This window comes from Pseudopipra pipra, chromosome 9, assembly GCF_036250125.1.
Source record: "Pseudopipra pipra isolate bDixPip1 chromosome 9, bDixPip1.hap1, whole genome shotgun sequence".
NCBI classification, from domain to species: Eukaryota; Metazoa; Chordata; class Aves; order Passeriformes; family Pipridae; genus Pseudopipra; species Pseudopipra pipra.
In genome coordinates, this window is record NC_087557.1 from 27,654,336 (window position 1) to 27,677,760 (window position 23,425).

Below are 23,425 nucleotides of genomic sequence, written 5' to 3' on the forward strand. Positions count from 1 at the left end.
AATATTTTAAAAACCATTCACATACTGTTATTCAAGAAACTGGCTGTATTACTAGGGGAAAAAATAGCCCATCTCGAGAACAAAGGCTAGCTCTGTGTGTCTCTTTCTCTCTCGTGTGCCCCCTTTACTCACCTACTCCGAGTTCCATCAGCATCTGCTCCAGGGCTTTAATCTTCTTCTGTCCCACCGAGCTTGGCAGTTTCATCTGGAACACAAAGGTAACAGAGCCACACAGCTCAGAGATAGCCCTCACTCACAGCCGTCTAGTTCAAAAGGCAAGAGAGCTTTTCTTTTTATAGTGCAGGGGGAACAAAAAAAGAAAGGGAGAGAAAGGAAAATCAAGTGGTAAGAGAGGGAGACAGGGGCTGAAAGTTTTCAGACTAGGTCCGAGGGCAGGTATTGAAAAGCCCGGTCGTGAGGGCTTTTATTTTCTCTCTCGTGTGTGTGCAAGACACGCTGTTTTACAGTTTCCATGTGTCACTGAATTAACAACAAAAGTTCTTCTTGGCTTCAAACCCTCTCCTGCGGTGCCCAGCCCATCAAAGGGCTCATTTACACAGCAGCTAATGTGCAATGCTGCCCTACTTTATTCGCTTTAGCCGGCCTGATTAGACTCATGCGCTAACAGACTCACTTCTCCTTTTACCTGCTGAGCCCCAGACCTGTGGGATTCATTTACAGAGCAGGCTTTGTAACAAAGGGGAGAGACAGAGAGAGCACAGTTACTTGACTGGCGGAAGTGTGCACACACATTTACATCGGAGCTAAGGGGCTAGGTGAGAGAGGAAGCATCAGATGTGAGCTATGAAAGAGATTCGGAGCTGGCCAGGAGAGGAAGAATGCATACACTTAGCAGGGTCCTTCCTCTGCATTCATTTGGGCTCTAGCAGGAGTGCTAGCTGCTCAGACCAAGCATTTATTAGATTACCAGCAGCACAAATGCAGCTGGCACAATATGGCAGAGAGAGCAGGTTTCTAAGCCCTGCAGATACATCCAAGAAAAAATGAAAGCATTCAGCTACGCCAGCAGACACCCCATGAAAGAAATTATTCTCAATGTCACATTGCCAAACATCTTACTGCACCCAGGCATAGGCTGCCCCTCCACATCCAACCCTGGATGCCCATCACCAACCCAAGCTGCCCAGCAGGGCATTGAACAGCCAGGAGGCAAGAGCATCCTGCAGACATCCAGCACTCCACTTACTGATCAGTGGCCCAAACCTTGGCCAAACCAACCCAACACGGCTGGGAATGACCTGAAGAAAGAGACATTCTTCACTCCACCCTAAAATTGGCCTCTCAGGTGAGCTTACTGGGGAATCCTGTGGTCACCTTACTTCCCATAAGTCACATGCTGGAGTCACCAAAAACAGACAGCCCAATGCCAGTTTCCCAGATTAGACCCATCATTTCCAGTGTTCCCTGCCCCACACAAAAATGACAAGAGGCACCAATTGGAACTTCTTAACTTAGGGGACACAAAGAGTTAACAGAGCCCATTGAAGAGCTCTGGACACACAATACTTGTGTGATTATTGCAGCCCTGAGAGTCTGTCTTCACCCCTGCCCCAAAACCAGCATCATGGTCTTTCTAGCCAAAGGCAGGATTCCCTCCTGTTTAACACCAGCTGACAGAGGCACACTGGACACCAACCCAGCTTCAGGAACAAAGGACAAGAAACAGGAAAAGTTCATCCTTGGCTAGGCTAGGTGGACAGACAGGAGGTCTTGCTTTGTTGGTTAGAGGAAGAGCACAAGCTTTTCTCCTGGGAGGCCTCCATTAGCTCAAGGAACTACTGGCAACAGAAACGATTAACCTGGCAAAGCCTTCAACTGTGATGTTTTGCACGTCTGGCTCATGTCCCACAGGAGTCTGGTCAATGAATACTGAGCCAAAGTGTTCACTGACACTCCTGAAGATTAGAGGATGGAGCAGGGAGAGGCAGGACAAATTAATTTAACTTCAAAGAAAGGAACACTAGAGATGCTCAGGAGGAGTGGGGCTGGGAGTTTAGTTTAAAAACACATCAATTAAGCTTCCTTTTAATTCAGGCAGGAGGATCTGGCCTGCAAACAGGAAGGCTTCATTGGTTTCTCAAAGCAAGAGTATATTTTAATTTTACCATCATTAAGAAAATGTTATGATTTATGTGGCTGCTGTCGGCCTAATATCTTTAGAATTTAGCTGGCTAAGCCAATTCATCTCTAAGACTGATGAAGGCTGATTGCTCTCTATGCAAAATGTATTAAAACTAAATGAGCAGTCTATTACTCAAACGCTGCTGATAATCTGTTAGCCAGGGTCCGTTAGCTGGGCTGCCTTGTTGCAAGAGAAGCCTTCATGCCCTGCACAGCTCTGATAAACCCAAGCTTACTTCAGAAAGCCCTTCTCTGTTTTGGTCTTTTAAGCAGATGTCCAGAGAAGCACAAGAGTGCTGGAAGTGGTGCTCACTTGCCCTCATTCCCAAAGAATGAGGTAATTTGCCAGGACCACAAGCCCCAGCCAGTGGCCCAGAGAACAGCTCTCTGGCCTCAGATGTGGGCACTGGGACATGTGGTTTCTGTGGGCCATATCTCTGCATTAACAGAAATGCCACTCTGGGCAATATTCTTGCTTACACCACAGCTCCTGGCATTTTCTTGGTGTTGTCATGGATTGAGTCCTCTGCAGGGGCTGAGGAAAATTATGTTCCTCGGAGAATTCCAGTGAGCAACCACAGCTTCCGAGGTGAATGGCATTTGCCCTTTTCTTTCCTTCCTCATAGTAGACTATTATTGTTATTTATTATCTTTAAAGTCCCCATATAATAATAATACCTGGGAAACAGATTGCTCCCGTCAGAAAACTGATTAGCCGGGGTTTTTGAGGTTACTATATTTTGGATGCTCTTCTCCTTTGACAGCCTCTCCCTACAGTCCTCTTTGCAACACCAGCCTGTGCTTATAATTACACAAACGTAGCTTTTGATTTAAGGACTGTAATCCTTTGTCCCTGCTATAAACAACCTGCATTAAACACATGAACTGCATGTACCAAGAGAAAAATAAATAAAGAGCTACTGAAAATTGTGTGAGTCAACACCACAAAGCCACAGTACCAGAGCCTACCTGTGCAGAGAGGAGCCTGGGATAAGCAGAATCTACTGGCGTGCACTTGGCCTGGGAGGCACGGAATGCACCGGTACTGACCTGCTCTGCTCTCCCCTGAGGGAGGAGGACATGACTTGGGAGTTGGGCCATGCAGCTTAAATAGACCCAGAACCCACCACACAGAGACCTTTGGGGTGGGCCCTGAGCAATTCCATTTCTCTAGAGGGTCTCACCACAGAGTACCCTTGAGGTCTTGCATGATACAGGGTTTTTATTTAATGTTCGAGGCATTCCGCCAACAAAACCTTGCTAATTCACACTAATGACTAGGAGACCTACTGCAAATTAATTGCTAATTGGCAAAATTCATTAAATGAACAAACAGCATAAGGAATAACTGAAGATATAGCCTCCCCAAACAGACTTGGTTCATTTATTTTTGTGTGCCATTCAGTTTTCATGATTTATGCTAATACTTTTAAGCATAGTTGTAAATGTATTTGAATCTATTTTAGTAGAGTAATGAAGTCTAAGTAGCAGCAGAGCTGGCAACACAGTCCCCTGGTATGTCTTACAGCATCACCACATGGCAGGTAGAGACTGTCATGGGGATCTGCAGTAGGAATGGAAGAGGTCTGCAGGATCTACAGACACACTCAGCTAGGTCCCTCAAGTGATTACATCTGTGTGGCCATCTTAAATGTCCTACTCTCAATTAATCACTTTCTTCATAAATGCTCCTTTTCTGGTGCTTACAACTGCCCAGCCCCCCCATCAAAATCCTCTTTTGTGCTGAAACCTTTTGTTTGCTGTATCACCAAAATACAAGGTTTTTAAAATTAATCAGTGGTTATTTAAATATTTCACACCCCCTCCCCAAGCTGCACTTCATTTTAATTCAATTTTGAGATAACCTTTTCTTTAAAAATCAACCTTCCCTAACCCTAAACAATATGACTGTCCTAAAACTGATAATCCTAAAATCTCCACACATCTGACCTGTGTCTGTACAGCTGTAAACCTGGGGTTTTATGCACCAGCACCAGTATTGTTCAGCATTATAATACAGCTCACTGACATTGAAAACCACCTTCTTGGTGGATTTCAGCAGCAAAAAAAAAAAACTTTCTCATTAGGCACTTTCTTCATAGGTATCTTTAGAGCACTGAATTGTTTAGTGGGTTTCTAGGAAGAAGTGCTAAAGTTTCAGATGAATAACGTTTTTTGCATTTTCTGCCTGAAGGTCAAACTTTCCTGGGCTGCACGGCCCTACTCTGCGGGAGCAGAGAGCCTCTGCTCCTGCACAGTTTTAAGACTCAAGGAAGGAAAGAACCATATTAAGCACTTTAGTCTTAGCACTCTAGAATTTAAAAAACCCCAGCAGAGAAATTCAATTTCGGATGCGAACGTGCACGTTTCTGAAACTCTGAGGTGCTTCACTGCTCGGAACTCGGGTGCTGCGGCGGGAGGCGGACGGGCACTGCAATGGGTATATGCAAAAGGTAGAAAAGTGTGGAACTGCACAGGTATTCTCTGCCTCAAAGAACATACATGCTTCCCTCTGCCCCGGCTTACAGCTGTGGACTCTATGTCTTATGTCTGTGCCTGCTGATCTGTCACACTAAGATTTGGGACAGGTAAAAATAAGGATTAATACCACTGTGCCATCTCTACTACGCTATGTAAGACATTAAACACGCTGCCATCTCTTTGGGGTGGCACGTGACCACCAACTTGCTCCATCAGTGAGGCTTAATGCTAAATAAACCAATCTTTTAAAAAGAAAACATTACTATAATAACTTATGTAAATGGTTATTTCAGGGGCTTTTTGGACTGAAGTTAAACAGACCTCACAAATCCCCAAATCAATTGTACACAAATATAAATTCTGTACTTGAATCGTCCCGGTAAACTAAACCAGTTTTACAGAAATACACCTAGTGAAAGCTTTGTCAAGGTGAGGGAGGCCAACAGATTCCAGAGAAGCACAGCACATGTAGGCATATGGCAAAGTAGCAGCTCACTGATCCTATAAACATTAATGCCTCGTTATTCATCTGTAGCACTGATTCAAGAGGTAAAGCTAAGAGAGATCTCCTAAAGGAACCAAAGGTCCCGGAGCATCAATGTCACAGCATGATGGGTTTTCACCAGTGCAGGCAAGAAGGTATTCAAGGTTTTTATACTCTCCCACCCTTTCTCCCCTAGGAAGGGGGTACAGATAGCTTTGACACTAAAATCTAGTGGCCTAAAATTAGAATTACTTGGAATCCACACAGTGATGGCTGAAAACCTAGAAAGCACCAGCTTTCTCCCAGTTTGACACACAGTTTGTGACAAGAAACAAGACAACTGAGAAAACAAGAAGAATTCACACCTTGCCAGGACTGCCTGCCATTTAGAAGATGGTCATCTTCCTGCAAGCAAAGCATTATCTACCACTTACAAATCCTGAGATTCCCTGCCCTCAAATACCTTTTGCTTTAAAAATAGCACAAGCCTGTAAAATAAATGCAAAAGGACTACAGAAAGTGTTTGTGTAAGGAAAATTAAGAAAATACATGGTGCAGAAGAAAGAGCTGCACAGGACATTTTCTACTGGGGGCTATTTTATGCTAAAAACGCATTACCAGAACGACACTACAGAATTTTGCTTTAAGCAGATCTGCAGATTCCCCCTGCAGTCCTACCCCTGCCTCTCACTACAGGCATGGAGATCAAGCTGAGACCTGTAGAGGTGGCTGCAGAAAACCTGACTGGCTGCAGCCCCTAAGCTGCATCTGACTGAAACAATTCCAGAGCACAGAAGCGTGTGCTGTGATCGCAGGGAGGGCCCTAAGATGGTCCACAGGAGGGGAAACTCCAAGGATACTCTCCCATAGTATAAGAACCTTTCGTGAACTTCCAGATCAGACACAAGAAACTGTAGCAAAACATGCATTTAGTCTTGATGTCGCTTTTCTCTTAAATAATTTAAGTGAATCTACACTCACACAAATACAAAGCACCGTGACTAATTACAGTCCGATCATTATATTGGTTACCCTAATGAAAAAAAAAGTGATATATATGGAGCTCTGCACAAGTTACATACAATAAAATTAGCTAATGAATGGCACTCAGGACTGTGTCACTACAGGCACACAAAGGTAGTAAAAGCTTCTCAAATTGGGCCAGGACTGACAAACAAAGGCCTCATGCTGCATGAGCACTGTTTGGTACTGGATGATTCAACAGAAGCAGCAACACAGTGAGTCCTTTCCAGAACTACAGTTTATTTTAAAGGCCCCATTCCTGTACCCAGAGTGCTCTCTTTACACCTGACAACCTACTAAGGCTTTGGTCCAGATGCTCTCCCACTCCAGTAACCTCCACGAAAAAGGTAAAGGATGCATTTTCTTTCAGCAAGTTAACATTAGGTGCCTTTCATTAGGCACCTAATAAACACTAGTTTAGCTAAGAACAAGAATGGAGGGAGAGAAGTGCTGAATTCACGTTCTGTAGTTCATTCAAGATTTTGTATCCTTTGCTGTTCCCTTTAAAAATAAATGCACCAATATTTTCGCTTTATTTCATTCTCTACAGGCAGGAGTTTGATTAGGAAATGCACCAGCACTCTCTTGGCCCTAATTAAAGGGCATCTAATACAACAAATAGATGGCAATACCACAACATGAATTCGATCCAGCCTGCATCATTTGTTCATAACTTTTATTCACAGAAATGAGAATACTACCTCCCTTCCACACTTCTGTCAGGCTCCCCATGGAAATTACTCTTGCCCACTCTCTCGTAGAGCGCAAAACATACAACTTTGCTAATGAAAAATTGCTAACAGAAGCAACAAGCACATCTCAGCTAACTAATCCATGGGATGTCCAGACCTGGAAACATAAACTTTCCTAACTAATAACGGTGTGCTGATCTCCATCAGATTGATGTCAGGATGCCTTGGAGTGCAATCAATACAAAACAAATAAATAATTAATTGCTCCGAGTAATTAGATTTATCAAATCCAAATAAAAATAACTGATATTTTATGGAACTGCTTCCAAAGCTGAACCTCTGAAGGGACAGCATTGATCACAGGAGGACAGACAGATGTTTCCCATGTTCACAGCCGATGAGGTCTGGGTTTGCATTAATGACAGGGAAGGAACAGAGCCAAGAGTCTCCGCTGCAGAGTAGACAGGCAGCGTGCTTGGCCATTTAATTACAGGTCAGATCAAATACAGAGAATAAACATGTCTAAACACATACACACAACCCCATCTTCCTCTAGAAATATCATTCACCTTGGAGGTGCAGTAAGTACTTAGTTCTCACTCTGAGAAAATTAAAAAAAAAAAAAAAGGAAAAACTCACACACATGCTTTTCCCCCACAACCATGGTAAATTCTTATTCATTAATCAGTGCTAAAAAAAAGTGCTCAGCAGGCTACTAAATATTTAAAAACTGTTGAGTGTGAATATTTGAATCAATGGATACTAAAGCTCTACTTGTAGTTTTCCTTCCTCTACTTCTTTCTTAATTTGTTCAACTGGCAAATTGTCTACAAGATCCCAGTTAGCATATGGAGCCAGGCTGCTGGCTGGAAGCCTTTTCTGAGGGGAGGAGGCCAGCTTTGAATGACTAAGCTGGAACATCCCTCAGTCCTTTCTGCAGATTGAGAATTCTACAAACTCCTTTTCATCATGGAGTTTTGTCTTGTTTCCAGATGAGACATCACTCAATCAATTCTCTTTCAGTTCCTTTGTTTCCAAACCCATGACAACAGAGCAAGGACACAGATGTATCCCTCAACATGCAGGAGTTGGGACAAACATCCACACCTTTCCATGCATCACCTTCCTTCTTAAAAGCACTGCTGCAAAAATTCAACAGCAGTACCGAAATCATAAGTTAAAATTCACAGAAAGGGTCAAGAGAGAAGAATAACTCAAAACACAGTGCAGAGATGTTAGGTATGCCAAAGTCAAGCACTTTAAACACAATGAAGTCAAAGACAAAGGTTAAACTTAAAAGAAAGCTGAACATGACATGCTACAGAAACACTGTGGTGAAACCAAAACAAACTCAGCTCTGCCCTACAGAAGCAACATGATGCCCAGATCACAAATGTGTGGTTACTGTTGGTTTGTCTGGGTCCTGGAAAAGATTCAAGTTCAACAGCTCCCATTTTCCTTTCCTTCAGGCAGATCCTCAGCAAAGGACTCCTTCCTCATAGCTCCCTGCTTTCGTTTAGTCTCTTCCTCACCTTTCCCTGTTCAAATTCCCTACCACCTTTCATGTCCTCTGGCTCTTTGGCTGTCTGCCCTCCCAGCTGAGCAGGCCTGGTATAACAGGACGTTTTCCAGAAGCAATGCTTAGGATTAATAACACATTTCTGATCTTATTTTCATAACACGGTTTTACTAACAGCAAAGGCAAAGGAACTCTTGAAAGGCTTGCCCCCTTCCAAAACATCTGCTGCTGCCTCCTGTTCTCAGTGGCACCAAGGCAGTACACTGCCTTGAATTAAGAGGAAGCTTTTCATAATGCCCAGTTTCCCACTGCCTTAGAGAAACTTGCAGCCTGTGCTGTCAGGAGGCAGAGGGGGAATCCCATGCAGAGCAAGGGCACGGGGGCTGTGGCCTTCTTTGCCTGTGGTCACAGTCCCATGGAGAACAATGGGAGACTGAAGGCACTCTGATAGAAGGCAGCTTGTCAAACTCACTGCAGAAGATTACTCTTCAGCGTCTGCTGAAGGAGAAACTTTCGGTTATGAAGAATAATGGCTGTAAGTGACCATTAATCCTAGGGGGGAAAAAAATAGTCTTCAAATTCAGCCTGTCCATAAGATTTTGTAAGCTGTAACGACAGGGGGAATTTGAAAAGCCAGGGCTATTGTCATAAAAACTACTGGGAACAAATTAAGTTGAATACGGATTCCTAACTTTTTCTTCAAGGACTCATTTCTATAAATTAATTTTAACTCAAGATTTCAGACTAATTGTAAATCCTCAGGAAAAAAAAAAAATCTCTAATCAAAGAGTAAGTGCTATTATCCTGGGGATGATATGGTACATTTTTCACACATGACAGAGGTTGAGCCCTGATCTCAGTGCAAAATCCAACTTCGCCTAACCAGGAAAGTGTAAAGCACAGTAGCAAAGTACAAAATAAAGGAGGACAATAGAAGCCTTTAGGTGGGGAACGCTTTAGGTCCTCAGGCAAAAGAACTTACTGCAGGATATCACAAGCTTTTAGAAATCATTTTCCAATGTGCTAAGGGCAAAACATCTTAGGCTGCACGTTGCCAGAGTACAAGTTTCCAGCAATTCATCCCAATTCCTCACTTAGTCCCAGTCAGCTCCCACCCTGATCAATTCCACACCACTGGAGTGCAGAGGGTTTGCCACAGAAATCCCACAAGTAAAATCATTTGGATTAGCATGGATTGTCAACTCTACACCATTTAGCACTTCAGCACCTCTTACCAGTTCAAAAGGCCCGTACTGACCTCACGTAATTAATTCTCCCCATCATGCATCTGTGAAGCAAGTGAGTCTAATAGCTCCCATTTTAGAAACAGTGAAGACTTGGATAAGGAAGCCAAGTGACTGGCTAAAAGACAAAAATGAATTCATTCTACTGGGTTAGAGGTGGGTTTCATGTTTTCAAACAACAGAGTGTTGTTTTTTCACCTAGATCAGTGATTTACCATCTTTTTTAATTCACAAACCACCGGTACTTCTAATAACAGCATTTATCTCCTTAAAAATTTCAAGCAGAGCATAAGAAGTTGCTCTAGGTCATTCCAGGAGCTTGGATACCGCAGGCTAAAAGTCACTGAATCAGACTGTCATGCCTCAGCTTATCACTGCATTTTGTGACCATTAAAGGGAACAGATAAAAGCATGTAGCACCCATTTTCATGAAGGCTGGGATTCGAATTGCCTGTTTGGCACACAAAAAGGCTGCCGGCTTTGCCAGATGGTTCCATCACTGATAGGTTATTGCTCAGCTTCTCTTCCAGAGGGGGCAAAAAAAAATAGAAAAGATTAACCACCACTTATTAGTTTTCAAAATCCAAATCAATCTCCATAAATTACTCTATTTATCTTAGTGCCGGAGAACACATCTGCCACGTCTCCATAAATCTCAACACACGCACAGCAGTCTTGCTTGTCTCTTGATTGTGATTTCCTCCAGGCTGTAGCCCCTCACTCAAACAGGTAGCCTGCACATGGTGGCACTTGTACACTCCAGGGGTTCCTCAGCAGTGACCTTGCTGAGGCATCCTGCCTCTAACATGCACGTGCACCTCTATGTCAAAGCAGCATGATCCCAAACACATTTCTAGTAACAGCCCCAGGCTGTTCCCAGCAAGATCTGAAACTATTCTGACAACAAAAGAACATTCCATAAAAACAGTCTTTTAAATTACTATGCCAAGTGAGGGTGCCAGGCAAGGAACCTACTTATCCAACTTTGCTATAGTAAAGCAACTAGAAATTAGCACTTGTACTGGGCACACAGGATTTTGCTGTCAAAACCCCCCTGAAAACGTTCAGTCAGCCAAGCAGGTTTAACTTGCTCAATATCTTAAAACCTGTGGCTAAGAGGCAGGTGTCAAGTCTTTTCTCAGGAATATCTCTGCAGCAGAATGAACAGAGGGGCTTTTCCAGAAAATATTTTTTAAGGTAATGGAAATAGAAAGGCTAAAAATCATATGTGTTTATGTGTCTCTGTTTTTTTCAAGACACGACCTGAACATCCGGTTCTTAGAGATGATCTTCACGGTCCCTTCCAACTCAAACCACTCTGAAAGCACTTCTCAGCTATTGACATATGTCCTTTATGAGGCCTACTAGTTTTGGCTGTGAGATCTGCTTGGACTGGACAGCTCCATTTGGGTCTGTCACACGTGTCTAACAGCAGAGCAGGCACGCCAGCAACAAACACCAGCAAGTTCAGGTGCCTCTGCAAGGCGACGAGCTGCCTTTGACAGTGCCAGCATTCCAGGTTTCTGAGTTTCCACATTTATGGAATTCCTTTCTTATTTTAGAGGCAAGAACTTGACTTTCTTTAGCTATAAAAGGAGAACAGATGAGGAGAGAGACAAGCAGACTGAAAGACATGAACAGAGATCCCACGGGACCAGGACAGCAGCCTACCCTCTGGCTTCGCAGCGTGACACCTGCAGATTTGAAGTCAGGAAACTTGATGCCAGCAGTCTCGGGAACAGCCTGAAAGAGATCGAAACAGGATGTGTTGAGGGAGGAAACACAAGAAACACAAGATTTCATAGAGAGACTATCTGAAGGGGAAACACTGTTTCCTATGACGGAGAACCACCTGCCACGGCCACATGTCGGAGCTGAGGCAAGAGGAAAATCCCGAGCAATGGGATTCAGTGGAAAAATCCCAAGCAATTCACTGAGAGAAATACTCCAGTTCAAGGTATCTTTGGAAAGCTCAAGCATTTTTGGTCAGTTGGTTTGAATGCACTGCTCTGCACAGACACATACCCATCCACACAGAAACCCTGACTCTAAATGGTATTTATGCACATTTGCCCAATATTATCCTTATCTAACTTAGACCCATTTCACTGATCAAAACAGCCCAGGACTTCCCTAAATCTTGGCTTTTGACTGCGAACTCTCTAAGGAATGAGCTGAGAAACCTCTGATCTGTACAGACATGAGCCCACTAATGAGGATGCAATGACTGGCCCCCTCCAGGGAAGCCTGCTGTTCATACATGTTTTGCCATTTGTCCACTCATTAGACAGTTTTCTTTCTTACTCAATTCACATTTTAAGCATAGCAGTAAAATGCAGCAAACTTCCAATGCTGTTGTCACTAACACTACGGCATTTAGTTGCATTTCAACAAAATGGAAAGAAATAAAAAGTCTTTAAAAAGTCTGTGCTGCTGAGCAAACCTTTAAACCATTAAACCAGGCTATCTGCAGGGCCCTGTGCACTGAATGGGGTGGGGTCCCCTGAATGGGTAAACAATACTCATGATTCAACCTAAGAATAGCCACAACCTCTGCAAAACACATGCACAACCATATTTTTCCAAAGGGAAGAGTCACCTCAGATCTCCCAGTTTCTCTAGAGACATCATTTGCCTTGCTGCTCCCACATTTCTCTGCAGAGAGGCCCTGCAGGTTGTTCTTTGTTTGTTCCAGACAGGGCTGAGACAAGCAGGGCTGCCCCAAGATCATAAGAGATGCTGAAGGGCAGTGACTTGATTTCTAAAGTTCCCTACCAATGACTCTCACATCTCTATCAGCTATCTCTGTGTCCTGGTCTTGAGGTGGCCAGGCATTAACATTATTTCAGTTATCTGTTGTCGGTCAAATAAACAGAGGGCCCAGGAAGAGAGTCCTAAATAGGACCATGAAGGAAAAGGTATTCTCTAAGTACCAACAGGGCCCATGAACTTGCAGAGATCACTCTGGTCTGTGGTAGGATATAGCCTCCCTGCTCACATTATTAGAGACAAACAAGGCTGCAATCAAAAACCAATCCTCTCTGCTTCCTTTGGATGAAGGCTGGCTGTCAGACTCCCCGAACTCTGCCCCTCAGCCTGTTGCTGAACACCCTGACAGAAGCAGTGAGGGTAAATCAGCATCGTTGCCTCAGCCGAGCCCACTCCGACTGCGCTCGGCACATAAGCAATTAAATGGGTTCTTTTGCCTCGTGTGCCTGTACAGCCTGTACATGCTGTAAACGCTTCAACCTCAATTGACTCTTTGGTAAATGATTTTCCTTTGTTGAAATGATGCTGATGCAGCTCCCGATTCAAATTCTTAGTTAAAATGCAATTTTTTTCTTAACATTTCCCGGCTATAGTTGGTAATTGACTCCTAATGGACTCTGTCATGGTTGAAATGATGCTAGTGCAACAACAGAAACTGCTTCTCTGCCCACCCTGGCGTGCCCATCCACTACGTGCCTGCAGACAGGCACCAGCCAACATCTAGGGGTGGACTCCCTTGCCTTGGCATCCTCAGCATCTTTCCAGCACCATTCTCTAGCCCTCTTTTTTCATTACCACATCGATGAACTGCTTTCTTTAGAAGGAGATATGTCAGCTATGGCTGAGCTTTCCCAGATGAACCCTCAAGGGAATTCAAGGCATGAGGTGCCCAGTGATACTATATTCATCACATAGCAGGGACACACACGGGACACAACACACTGAAAGAGTGTTTTGAGGAAGTGGTGGCCATTAGGCACAGTTCAAGAAAAAACTGTCTAGCATTCACTACTTCTCTCCCCTCCCTGTATAGAACCTTTTGGAGAAAAGTGCTCTCTGTTCACAAGGTGAATGGACAGGAATTCCCAGGGACTCACTGGAAACATCTGAGATTTTTTTAACAGCCCTTTCCTACTGAAAGTACTGAATTTATATCAGTCCATGCTGTCCTCCTCTTTCCAGAAAGGGAAACTGAGGTAGCATCAAATGTGAACTGAAACCTGTGTTCTGGACTCCTTAGACTTCAGCTCAGCTCAGGGAGAAATACCAATAGGTCCCAGAATACAAGAGTCCCACAGCAGGGCTGCTCTGATCGCAGCTGAGGATCAGGAGAGGGGCATGTACTGAACTTGGGGAGATGCTGCTGAGACTCAGGAGATGGGGAGGAAAGGAAAACTTGGACTAGAAAAAGAAGGCAGGTGAAAGACAATGGGTATGTGGGCCAACCCTACAGAGCAGTAACAGAATACACTTGGGAGAAGCAGGGAGATAGATGTTTCTCCTTGCCATGATGCATGAATGGCTGGCATCATTTCATCTCGTTTCTCAGGGAAGGAAAGAGAAACAAGACTTAAAGCAGCATTTTTCAAAGGAGAGAGAGACAGAGAGCACACCAGAGGACACTGACAATGGTTGTCTTACACTAATCTGCCTTTCAAAGATGCAACCAAAAAAACATCTCCCAGAAGGCAGCCAGCAGTTGCTCTCCCTGCCCAAAAAGGGTCTGATCCCTCTAGGGTTGCTGAAGAAAAACACATTACCCAGCCAGAGCATAAACAGGGGAAATTAAAAAAAAAAAAAAAAAAGAAGGAAAAAGAGAGAAGTGTTTACAGGCTTCTCTGTCTCCTTCTTCTGTGGCAGCTTCTTCTTGGGAGCCTTGCGCTCGGCACGCCTCTGCTCAGTTGTGGTGTCAGCAGCTGTGATGAGCTTCTGCAGGTCTTGGGTTCTCTTTTCTCTCTCTTTCTTCCTGGTTTCAATTTTGCGGAGCTCCTGGATGAGGTATTCTTCTTCTGCCACCTGCAGACCAGAGAACGACAAGGCAATCAGAGAGCAGAGGAAGCCTGGCAAGTCAAGGGGGCCATCTACCGATTACAGCTCTGCCCCAGGCCAGCCTGGGAATGATTTTATGTTCCTGCTTAACATTTTGGACTTGTAGAGCACATTATGTTCCATAACCTTACCCTGCGTCCATGGCAATGCCACTCTACAATCTGGCAGGTGCTGTATCACAACATCCATGATGCACCCTACATCAGCATCCATAAATGACTAATCTCATCTCCAAAGAGACCAAGAGCACAGACAGATGGGTAAAAAAGTCCAAATACGCCATAGCTGCAAAATGCAGTGTTGTGAAAAGCTGGCTTCCCTTCCCAGACACAGCAAACTGAACCTAGAGCAGCTATGCCTAGTACTGACGCCTGTCAATGAGGAAAGCACAAGTAGAGTAACTACATGCATGAACTTGTCCATAGAGGGAACTACTAACTGAAAAGGATGCTCTCCCCCAGCCTTTGGGGAACACACAGTTTCTTAACCTCTAAACTGTGGGACCGTTACATAGCTTCAGCAAAGAGGAGAACTAAACATACAGATTTACAGGTTTTGATGTTTTCTGGCAAGACTTTTTCTCTCAAGGAAATAATTCTCTCCTCACGAGACTCTGGGACTCATGAGGGCATTGATCTGAGAATTTGTTTCTATCCAGAGGACTAGTCCAATAAGTGTCACTGACAAGGTCCTGGCAGTTACCAGAGACCATAACTCTGCTCACATAGCCCTTTCTCCTGTGTAGTCAGATTTCTCAGTTATTGTCCTTTTATACCCCTTAAATTGACATTAATCCAAAACCAAAAGCAGTACTCAGGTATTGCTCTTTTGCTGTCCAGCCTTTCTTTTCCTTTCCCACCCTCTGGCCCATATCATGCACCTACTGACTGAACTTACAAATCTTTTGGAGGAGTGATGCTCTCTTGACCAGGTTACCTGCTCTGGTGTCCTATTGTAAAGCCTTTCCAGTTGTTCCTTCCTTCGTCTCTCATGGCCAGCATCAAAGACTGGGATTTTCAGGTCTGTGCCTGGAGCTGCACGAATATTAGCCAGCTTGGCACAAATGTGGTAATATCGTTCCTTCAGGTCCTCCACTGATCTTTTCTGTGGAAGACATCACAGGAAGACAACATTATGGAAGTACCAAGCAAAACCTTGTGCAGTAGCCACTCAAGGACCACTGGCTGAAGGATGTCAGATGCAAGACAAGACACAATGCCTGGGAGCAAGACCAGCAGGAAGCTTTGCCACTGCTGAAGGAATGACAGGGAAGGAGGAGTTTCTCAGTGAGCTGTGTGAATTAACTGCCATGGGTTCACAGCTACTGCTTTAAAAACACCACTCAAAGGGTCCAGCTATTCCACTGAGGGTTTAGAGACAACACAGCAGTGGAGCACCCCCAGATAAAAGGATGCAAAGAGAGTTGAGAGGAGAAAACCTTCGAGCAGGAAACTGCAACAAAGTCTCTGAGCTGCTCCAGACAATGGTCGTTCAAGCCACAACCAAGATGGTATCAGCTGCAACAATTCACTGCCCATCATCACGGAGCCTGAGCTGTGTTCCATTACCACAGGCACCAAGGGTGTCTGGGCTGCCCAGCTGGGCAGACTCTTGTTAGTTCACTTTGCTAGAGGCTCTTCATGTGAGCATTTCAGAGTGCAAGAAAAAGCTCCAGCATTTGGAGCTGTTCTGTACGAGTCACATCTTTCCCTACGTCACCAGGAAGCATGGAACCAGTAGTTATAGGATATTTAAGATTATGACACCAGGGTTGCATTTCCAGACCACTGATGGTCCCTGTTTCATGGCAGAGATGGTGGAAACCCCCACCAGGTCAGACCATAAATCAGGAGCAGTACCAGGGAAAGTCCCAATCTCCAGCATTCGTTAGCAGACTCTTCTCCAAGGGCCTAGGCTGGAATCCAAAACACCTAGCCTACTCAGCTAAACAAACTCCCCAGCTGCCTTACCTTCAAGGAACAACAAGCTATTCTCCTGGCATGTGCAAACCTTCTAACTTTCTAATAAAACACAACAGGGAATGAGCACAAGTCACAGTGGATTTAATTACAAACAAAGCAAGCAGCAATGCCCTGTGCCGGAAATTCAATATTCCTTGCTGCCAATAATCCATTATTTTCCCCTAATGAAGTTGATACAAAGGGTAATTTGGTCTTTTAAGCGCAGAAAGCCCTGCACATGCCATAGCAGCAGGTTTCTTAGGAGCACCTTGGCCCCCAGGACTCACCTTGAACTGCTGGTGATCGTAGCGGTCGTGAATGACCACGAAGCGCAGATCAAAGCGCCGAGCCAGGTCGAAGAGGTGGTCTGTCTCAGCTTTGGTCCACGCATCGTCGTGGAGATACATCTGGTACTCCTGCTCCGAGTAGACAGGTACCTGCACTGTCTGTGTAGAGAAAAGAAAACCACGGTAGCTCTCCTGCGGCACTGCCCTCCTCGCTGCCAGCTGGTAAGGGCCGGGATACCTGAGCCAAGAACATGAGCACGGCACTGACAGGAAGGGGCTGCCATGACCCTGAGCAATGAGTCATCAGGGTAGGAAACATGACAAGCAGGCAGAGGACTTGATATGGAGCAAATGTGTGATCCCAGGGCCATAAACATGACATTCTGGGGAGCCAACCAGGAACTGCAACCTGGAAGGCTGAAACCAATTTCAGGTTGCTGACACAGGCAGAGGTCAGCAAGCCACATCCTGACTATAGGTTTCAAAATTATCAGGCCAACATGACAGTGAAACCAAGGTTCAGCCAGCCTCCCTGCATTCCTCCCATACAGCAACATCAATACCTTGGCATAAACTGCTTTGACAGTTGACTCTTTTCTTGGGTTGGGACACACTCACTTGTACAGGATGAACAGGAAAGGCAAGGAGCAGTAGTGCCCAGCCTTTTGCACACCTTCTGCTTTGATACTCAACCTGCTCCTTTCATGTTCCATGCAGACAGCACCAGGAAGATCTGAAATGCTGAGTACTGTACAAGTGAGGGCCATAAACTCGGTAAACAACTTTGTCCCTCTCTTCCTCATCCACCCTTTCTCCAGCAGAGCCACAGGGCCAAACAACAGTCCAATTCTCAGTGTCCCAAGGTGCCTAAAAGGCCAAGCCCACGCCACTGTCCTCAGCCTGGAACTGCTCTGCAAGGCCTCTATCCAGAACACAAGTATCACATGAGTACTAAAGGAACAGTAAAAATACTTAGTATATTAGGGGAAACCCTAGCATGTGGTAAAGCAAAAGTGTAAACAAGCCTGTGCTTTCCCTCCTTACCCCCTCCAGCCACTCCTGCGGTAAAACTTTGCTCAGCCTGAGGAGATCCTGCCTCCACAAGAAAACGTGGTGTGCATGTGAGCAGCACATGTGCTTCAACACCTCTACAGCCCCATGGTCTATACCAGGAAAGTCATCCTCATGAACATCTCTGAGGAGCATTTCTGAGCCTCCAAATAACAGCCTCTTTAGGTCTACTGCTGTTCTTCCCTCACTTAGACACAAGAAGCCCAAAGCATATCTCTTGGGGATGCACTGCACCTCAACCTTCAAGTCCCACTTCCACCTGGAGCAATGTGCCATCCTACTAGACACTGTAAGGATGTTCCATGTACATCATGAAACAAAATAATTTCTCAAGTAGCACACACACATGAGAAGAGCCAGCATGGCCCTCTGCAGTGGATGGAAGGGAAGGTGGCAGACACCTCACCAGACAAGAGAGTGCAACAAGAGCAAAGGCACTTCCATAACACTTCCTCAGCCCCCACTCATGGTTGCTTAGGTGAGAACCACTGAGAAGTGAGAAGGTGGGAACAGATGGAAAGCTTGAGCCCACCATGGGATGACTACACGTTCGAATGCAATGTGACCATGAGAAGGCAAATATGACTCCCAGAGAGGGATTTCCAGCAGAAACCAGCAGTGTTTCAGTTGCACAACAAGAATACTGGCAGGAATACCAACTACAACACTACTGATCCCTGGTCAGGAAAGATGAACTGAAATGGAAACAAGTAGAGAGAAGAGCAACGAGGATGAAAAATGGGGTGGAGAGCTTGTCTTCCCACAGCAGCCTGGAAGAGAAAGCAGCCTTGCAAAGGAAGTCTGGAAGGGAATCTGCAGACTTCAAGTATGCTAGATGAAACGAAAGGAACATCCCTGGGAAGAAAAGAACAACTGAAATAAGAACGAAAGAAACCAACTTGCAAAAAAATGCCAATTTAACATGGAAAATCTAACCTGGAAATGAAATGGAGCAGAGACAGTCTGGAACAGCTTCCCAAGGAAGCAGAGGGGCAGGAAAAGCCAAGTGCTTTTCAAAAGGAACTTGATCAGTTTATGAAAGGGACTGGATGGTGGCAGGACCCAAAAGAGCCAAGAGGAGGATTCAATGGCCCAGAAAACCTCTCTCAGTCCAACATTTTACACTATAAACTCACACAATGATGAGCATTAAATTAGCTGAAACTGCTCAGGATCCTGGAGCCATGAGACAGTTCTGTAAAAAAACATCAGCACAATGCCTAGTAGTGGTGAAAAGACAAAGTGAACAGTAAGAGTGATGAGGGAAATAGAGAAACACAGCCCACGTACAAACCCACCAAGCTTTCATAAGTGAAACACTCATTCCTAGTCCACCCATTTCAAAAGAAAGGATATTTGAGAACAACGAAGGTGAGACAGTGCACAGGAGGGCATGTCAAATTACAGAAAACACAGTACACAGCAAGGACCATTTACTACATTATGTAACACGAGATCTCAGAGGCACTAAATGAAACCTCAAGGCAGCAGTTTGAAATGAGCAGAAGAAAGCACCACTGCACACCACACAAAATTAACCTGAAGAACTCATTACCATGGGATATTCACAGAGCAGCTTTCTGCCCTGAACATACCTAGCAAGAATTATTAAACACAAATTCCAAGTTAAGAAATCCTTAAGCCAAAGACCACAAGAAGCTAGGAAAAAAATATATTTGCCCCATTCTCATGCTCCTTCTCTAAGCCTGTACTGATGGTAGCCAGAAAAAGAATATCAGCTGAGACAGGGCTTTGCTCTAACACCAGGAAAGCTGCTTTCATACTTCTATTTCACACCCTGAAACAAGGCTCAGTGTACACGGTGAAACCCAAGCTTACATTTTGGATCTCACAATGAAGAGGAGGGATTTGGTTTGGAGACTGGAAGCACAGACAAAAGGGAAGCAACTGAGCAGTGACTCAGGAGCTGGGTTAAGTAGCTTGAGCGACCAACAGGACAGACTACACAGGAAAATAGCCTCATGCCAAGGGGAGCGAGAGATTCAGGCAAAGGTATCAAGTATGAGAGAAGGAACCCACTAAAGAGTCTGGAAAACTAAATAAAATTCCCCTAACACAACAAATATCTGCAAAACTCTTCATCTTGCCTTCGACCTTCTTAACTACAGAACCACAAGGGTAACAACTTGCTCCTAATATTATGTGATTGTGCAGATGGCAGAGGTCTGTACCACTAATCTAAAGGTTACAGCCTTGCTGAAGGCTCTTCTGTCTGTCAATTCACAGTACCTGATAAAGTTAAGGAAACGAGAATTGTATAATTACAACACCCATGTGTGGCCTCCTCTGATAAACTCAGCTGAACTCAGCCAAAGCCAGCTGCAGCAGTAAAGTCTTGGAGACAATTAGCCTCACAAAGTTTCACTCAGACAGCTAGGTAGGTGCCTTGACTAAGTGAGTCATACTTCAGACTTCCACCCCAGACATCAGAGAAGAGATACCACAGGAGGCTCTTACCAATGTCCCAGCAAGAGGAAAAGCATCAGTCAGAGCTTGAGCCTTCTAACATATAAGGTCAACCAACCACTTAACTCTGCAGGAAGCCAAGCTTTGTTAGAGCTGATGCTCTGTGGGTTACAAACTTAAAATATTGTATACGGTTACACACAAGCAGAGCTTTTGTGGAATCATGTTAGCACATGCTTTTTTTTACCCTTTCAGATTTGCATCATGAAGGGAGTTAAATTACATTATGGAGGCACCCTAACTCCGCTCCTTCCTAACTTTGGAGGTCCTCGCTTTGAAGTATAAATCTTGATGTACTTTTCTTTGTGCATAGACATGAAAGGTCCAGCCACTCAAAGCAGATACATCTGGGACAAAAGACAGCAGGAGATTACAACAACACATTGTGACAATTTAATATAAGACGCAAAGAACAGGGTACTGCACCACACTGATACCACAAGAGCAATTTCAGACGGAACACAACGTAATTCAGCATCTGTGCTGGAATCTGGCCAAAAGGTTGCAAGCCAGCTTTTTGGCCATGAAGCTCAAGTAATTTTTTTCATACTGGGAAAAATAACAAGACTTATGACTTTAATGTCTCACTCAGAATAGAATATCTTTGAGTACCCTGAGCCTGTAATCAGGGGGAGGATGTTGGTCAGGAACTGAGAGAGATGGTAGAGTGCCTCCTCACCAAATCAATGACTGCACACCTGAAACACAGGGGCCTCCAGCAAGCTCTGACCACACATGGAGCCCACTTTGCTTGAATGATTTGGAGTCTGTGGTCACATGGCTGCAGGCCATGCTGCAATTTAAAATGCAATTACCAAACCTAACACAGCCTTCACTTGTTGAAAGAACCAACTTCCTCTCTGGACAGTCAAGAAGCTGACTGAAGGGTATTTTCCAGCTGCTATTTATATGCTTTTGTTTGAAAGTGCTCCCACTTACTTTATTGAACCTGGCAAAAGGGTAGTCCTTCCCTTCCTCTGCTGCTCTCCTCCAGTGGTAGAACATTGCTCCATCTTTCCTGGCTGGATTGGTGAACGGCATCCACTTCCAAGGCCGGACTTTCTTGGACCCCAGTTTTGCTTTGACTGTTCGATAACCCTGAGTTGTATCACTTGGCAGCAGCGGAGGTGCATCCCTGTGGTGGAGAAAAGTGCTGGCTGACGAGGAGCAAGGAGTGGCCCAAGAGAAACCCAAAGAGATTTCAGATTCAGAGTGGAATCTGCCACCACAATGTTTAATTGGGTGGGAAAACCCAAGTTTAGGCTTTATTCCAAGTTCTGCACTTCTCAGACTGCAATGCTTCCCTCATCAGAGGACAGAATACACAGCACAGATGGGTTTGACAGAACCATCTGAAAAGTAAACTGTGCAAGAGACCTCTGAGGCAAAGGCACGATCCATAACAAATAATAAATACAGGCTGCAGAACTCTTTTTGCAGAAATAAAAGTGGATAATGTTCCCAGTTGAGACTGAGAGAATTAGATACAGAGGGTAAGAACACTGCACTAGACTATTGTGCTTGTATCTAATTCATTTCCTACATCAAGCAAACCCCTCAAATTTAGAAGAGAGAAGACAGACACTCCCCATGACTGTCTTAGGGAAGGGCACAAGCATGGGCCAAGCACAAAAGGGGAATCAATCCGGGAAGCGAGACTGCGCCTGGTTTCAAGAGGACACTGCCCTGCCACCAAAAGCCCAGGCCACCCCACAACTTGCACAGATGACCATAAGCTCTTACTTCTTGTCAGAATAGAGAAGTGCATAAACTTCTCGGTGCATTCCTTCTGGCCTCTTAAACGTCAACGTCTCTGAAGATTTCTTGGATTTTTTCTGAAACAAAAGAACTGCATTTTAGATTGAGAAGCAGCAATTCCTGAAGGAACATTAAACTATATAATCTGGTGTCCTGTGAGGGTTTTTAATTTTATCTGGGTTTAGACACCTTGAATTTCTCCAGGAAAGTGCCTGTTCCTGGTGGAAGACACTGACAGACAAAATGTTCCCACTTTCAGAGATAGCACTCACCAGTACTCAGACACTTGCTGATAACACACTTAAATTCCAAGCTGAACATCTGGCTGTAGTTTTCAGGGGCTGGTGCACTAAGTCTTTTCGTACTAGGTAAGCACTAGGTCCTCATACAGAGGTATTAATGCATTTAATTAAGTGCTTCTCTACCTTTTAGAGACGATAATAAGAAATGTCTTCCCAGCCCGTCTTAGTCTTTGTCACTTTGTTCTGCAGCAACTTCAGTTTTTACCAGCTGTGATCAAGCCCTTGCAGCAGCCCCTCAGCAAAACTACCTGTACCACCTACAAAAACTCTCCGGTCCCAACTCAGCTCTCCCATTTATACAGCAAACAATTTTTTTTTTACATAGTTTCTTCATACAAGGAATTCAGGGTACAGGACTCAACCCGGCCCCTACCTTGTCAGAACTGATGGTTTCTAAGATACAGTTCAACTCACACCACATATACAACTTTATGAGATCATCAGCTTAGGATTCAGGCAGATACAGTAACAGCCACACTAAGAAGTTGCACTTTATTTAAGTGGGACAAATTTACTGAGCATTTGGTCTAACTGTACCATCTCTATAATAGTAGTCACGTCACTACTATTACATACTTGTTTACTGTATCACCACCGACTTTCAAATCAGAATATTTTTCTGATAAAACTAACACTGTATCATAAATTGTGTTAAATCCACACAGTCACCTTTACCAAGCAAATTCAAGATCCCACTGAAAAAATAATAACGTGTCAGCTTGGACTACAACTGCTTTCCATAAAACTTCATGACAGACATGCATTATATCAGCACCTTTTCATCCCTAATCAAACACCTCTCTCCTGGTGTGTCCATCACTTTGCCCAGGAGCAATGTAAGGCCAACCCAGGCACTTACCCATGGGTCACCACACACCCTGTTTGAAGACAGCCTTCTGGAATCCCCCCAGAGTTCCCAGATTTATTAAAAGTTAATATCAGCAGGCCAGAGATCAGCTCACCCAGCTCTTTAGGAGTTGAGAACAAATTACTTGGTCCTGCTGATTTAAATCTTTTTATGCCTAGTAATTTTTATTTAACATTCTCAGTCACTAATGGACTGGAAAGTACTTCACGGTTCTCTCCTGATTTCAAGACATCAATCTGCTTCTTTTCTAATTGAAAGCAGATCTATTTCCTGAGCAAGTGCTGCACT

The 23,425-nt window shown here is 44.4% G+C and overlaps 1 protein-coding gene across 2 annotated transcripts in view; it reads right to left on the minus strand.

Annotated features, from left to right (window-relative positions):
• DMAP1 (DNA methyltransferase 1 associated protein 1) overlaps positions 1-23,425 on the minus strand; it is a 30,705-nt gene that overhangs the window by 5,335 nt on the left and 1,945 nt on the right. For both annotated transcript variants that reach the window (XM_064665417.1, XM_064665416.1), the window contains exons 3-9: positions 21,953-22,044; positions 21,149-21,344; positions 16,652-16,810; positions 15,340-15,507; positions 14,185-14,370; positions 11,257-11,328; positions 133-205 (exon numbers count right to left, since the gene is read on the minus strand). In XM_064665417.1, the coding sequence (XP_064521487.1) occupies positions 133-205; positions 11,257-11,328; positions 14,185-14,370; positions 15,340-15,507; positions 16,652-16,810; positions 21,149-21,344; positions 21,953-22,044 (946 nt within the window). The remainder of the gene's footprint in view (positions 1-132; positions 206-11,256; positions 11,329-14,184; positions 14,371-15,339; positions 15,508-16,651; positions 16,811-21,148; positions 21,345-21,952; positions 22,045-23,425) is intronic.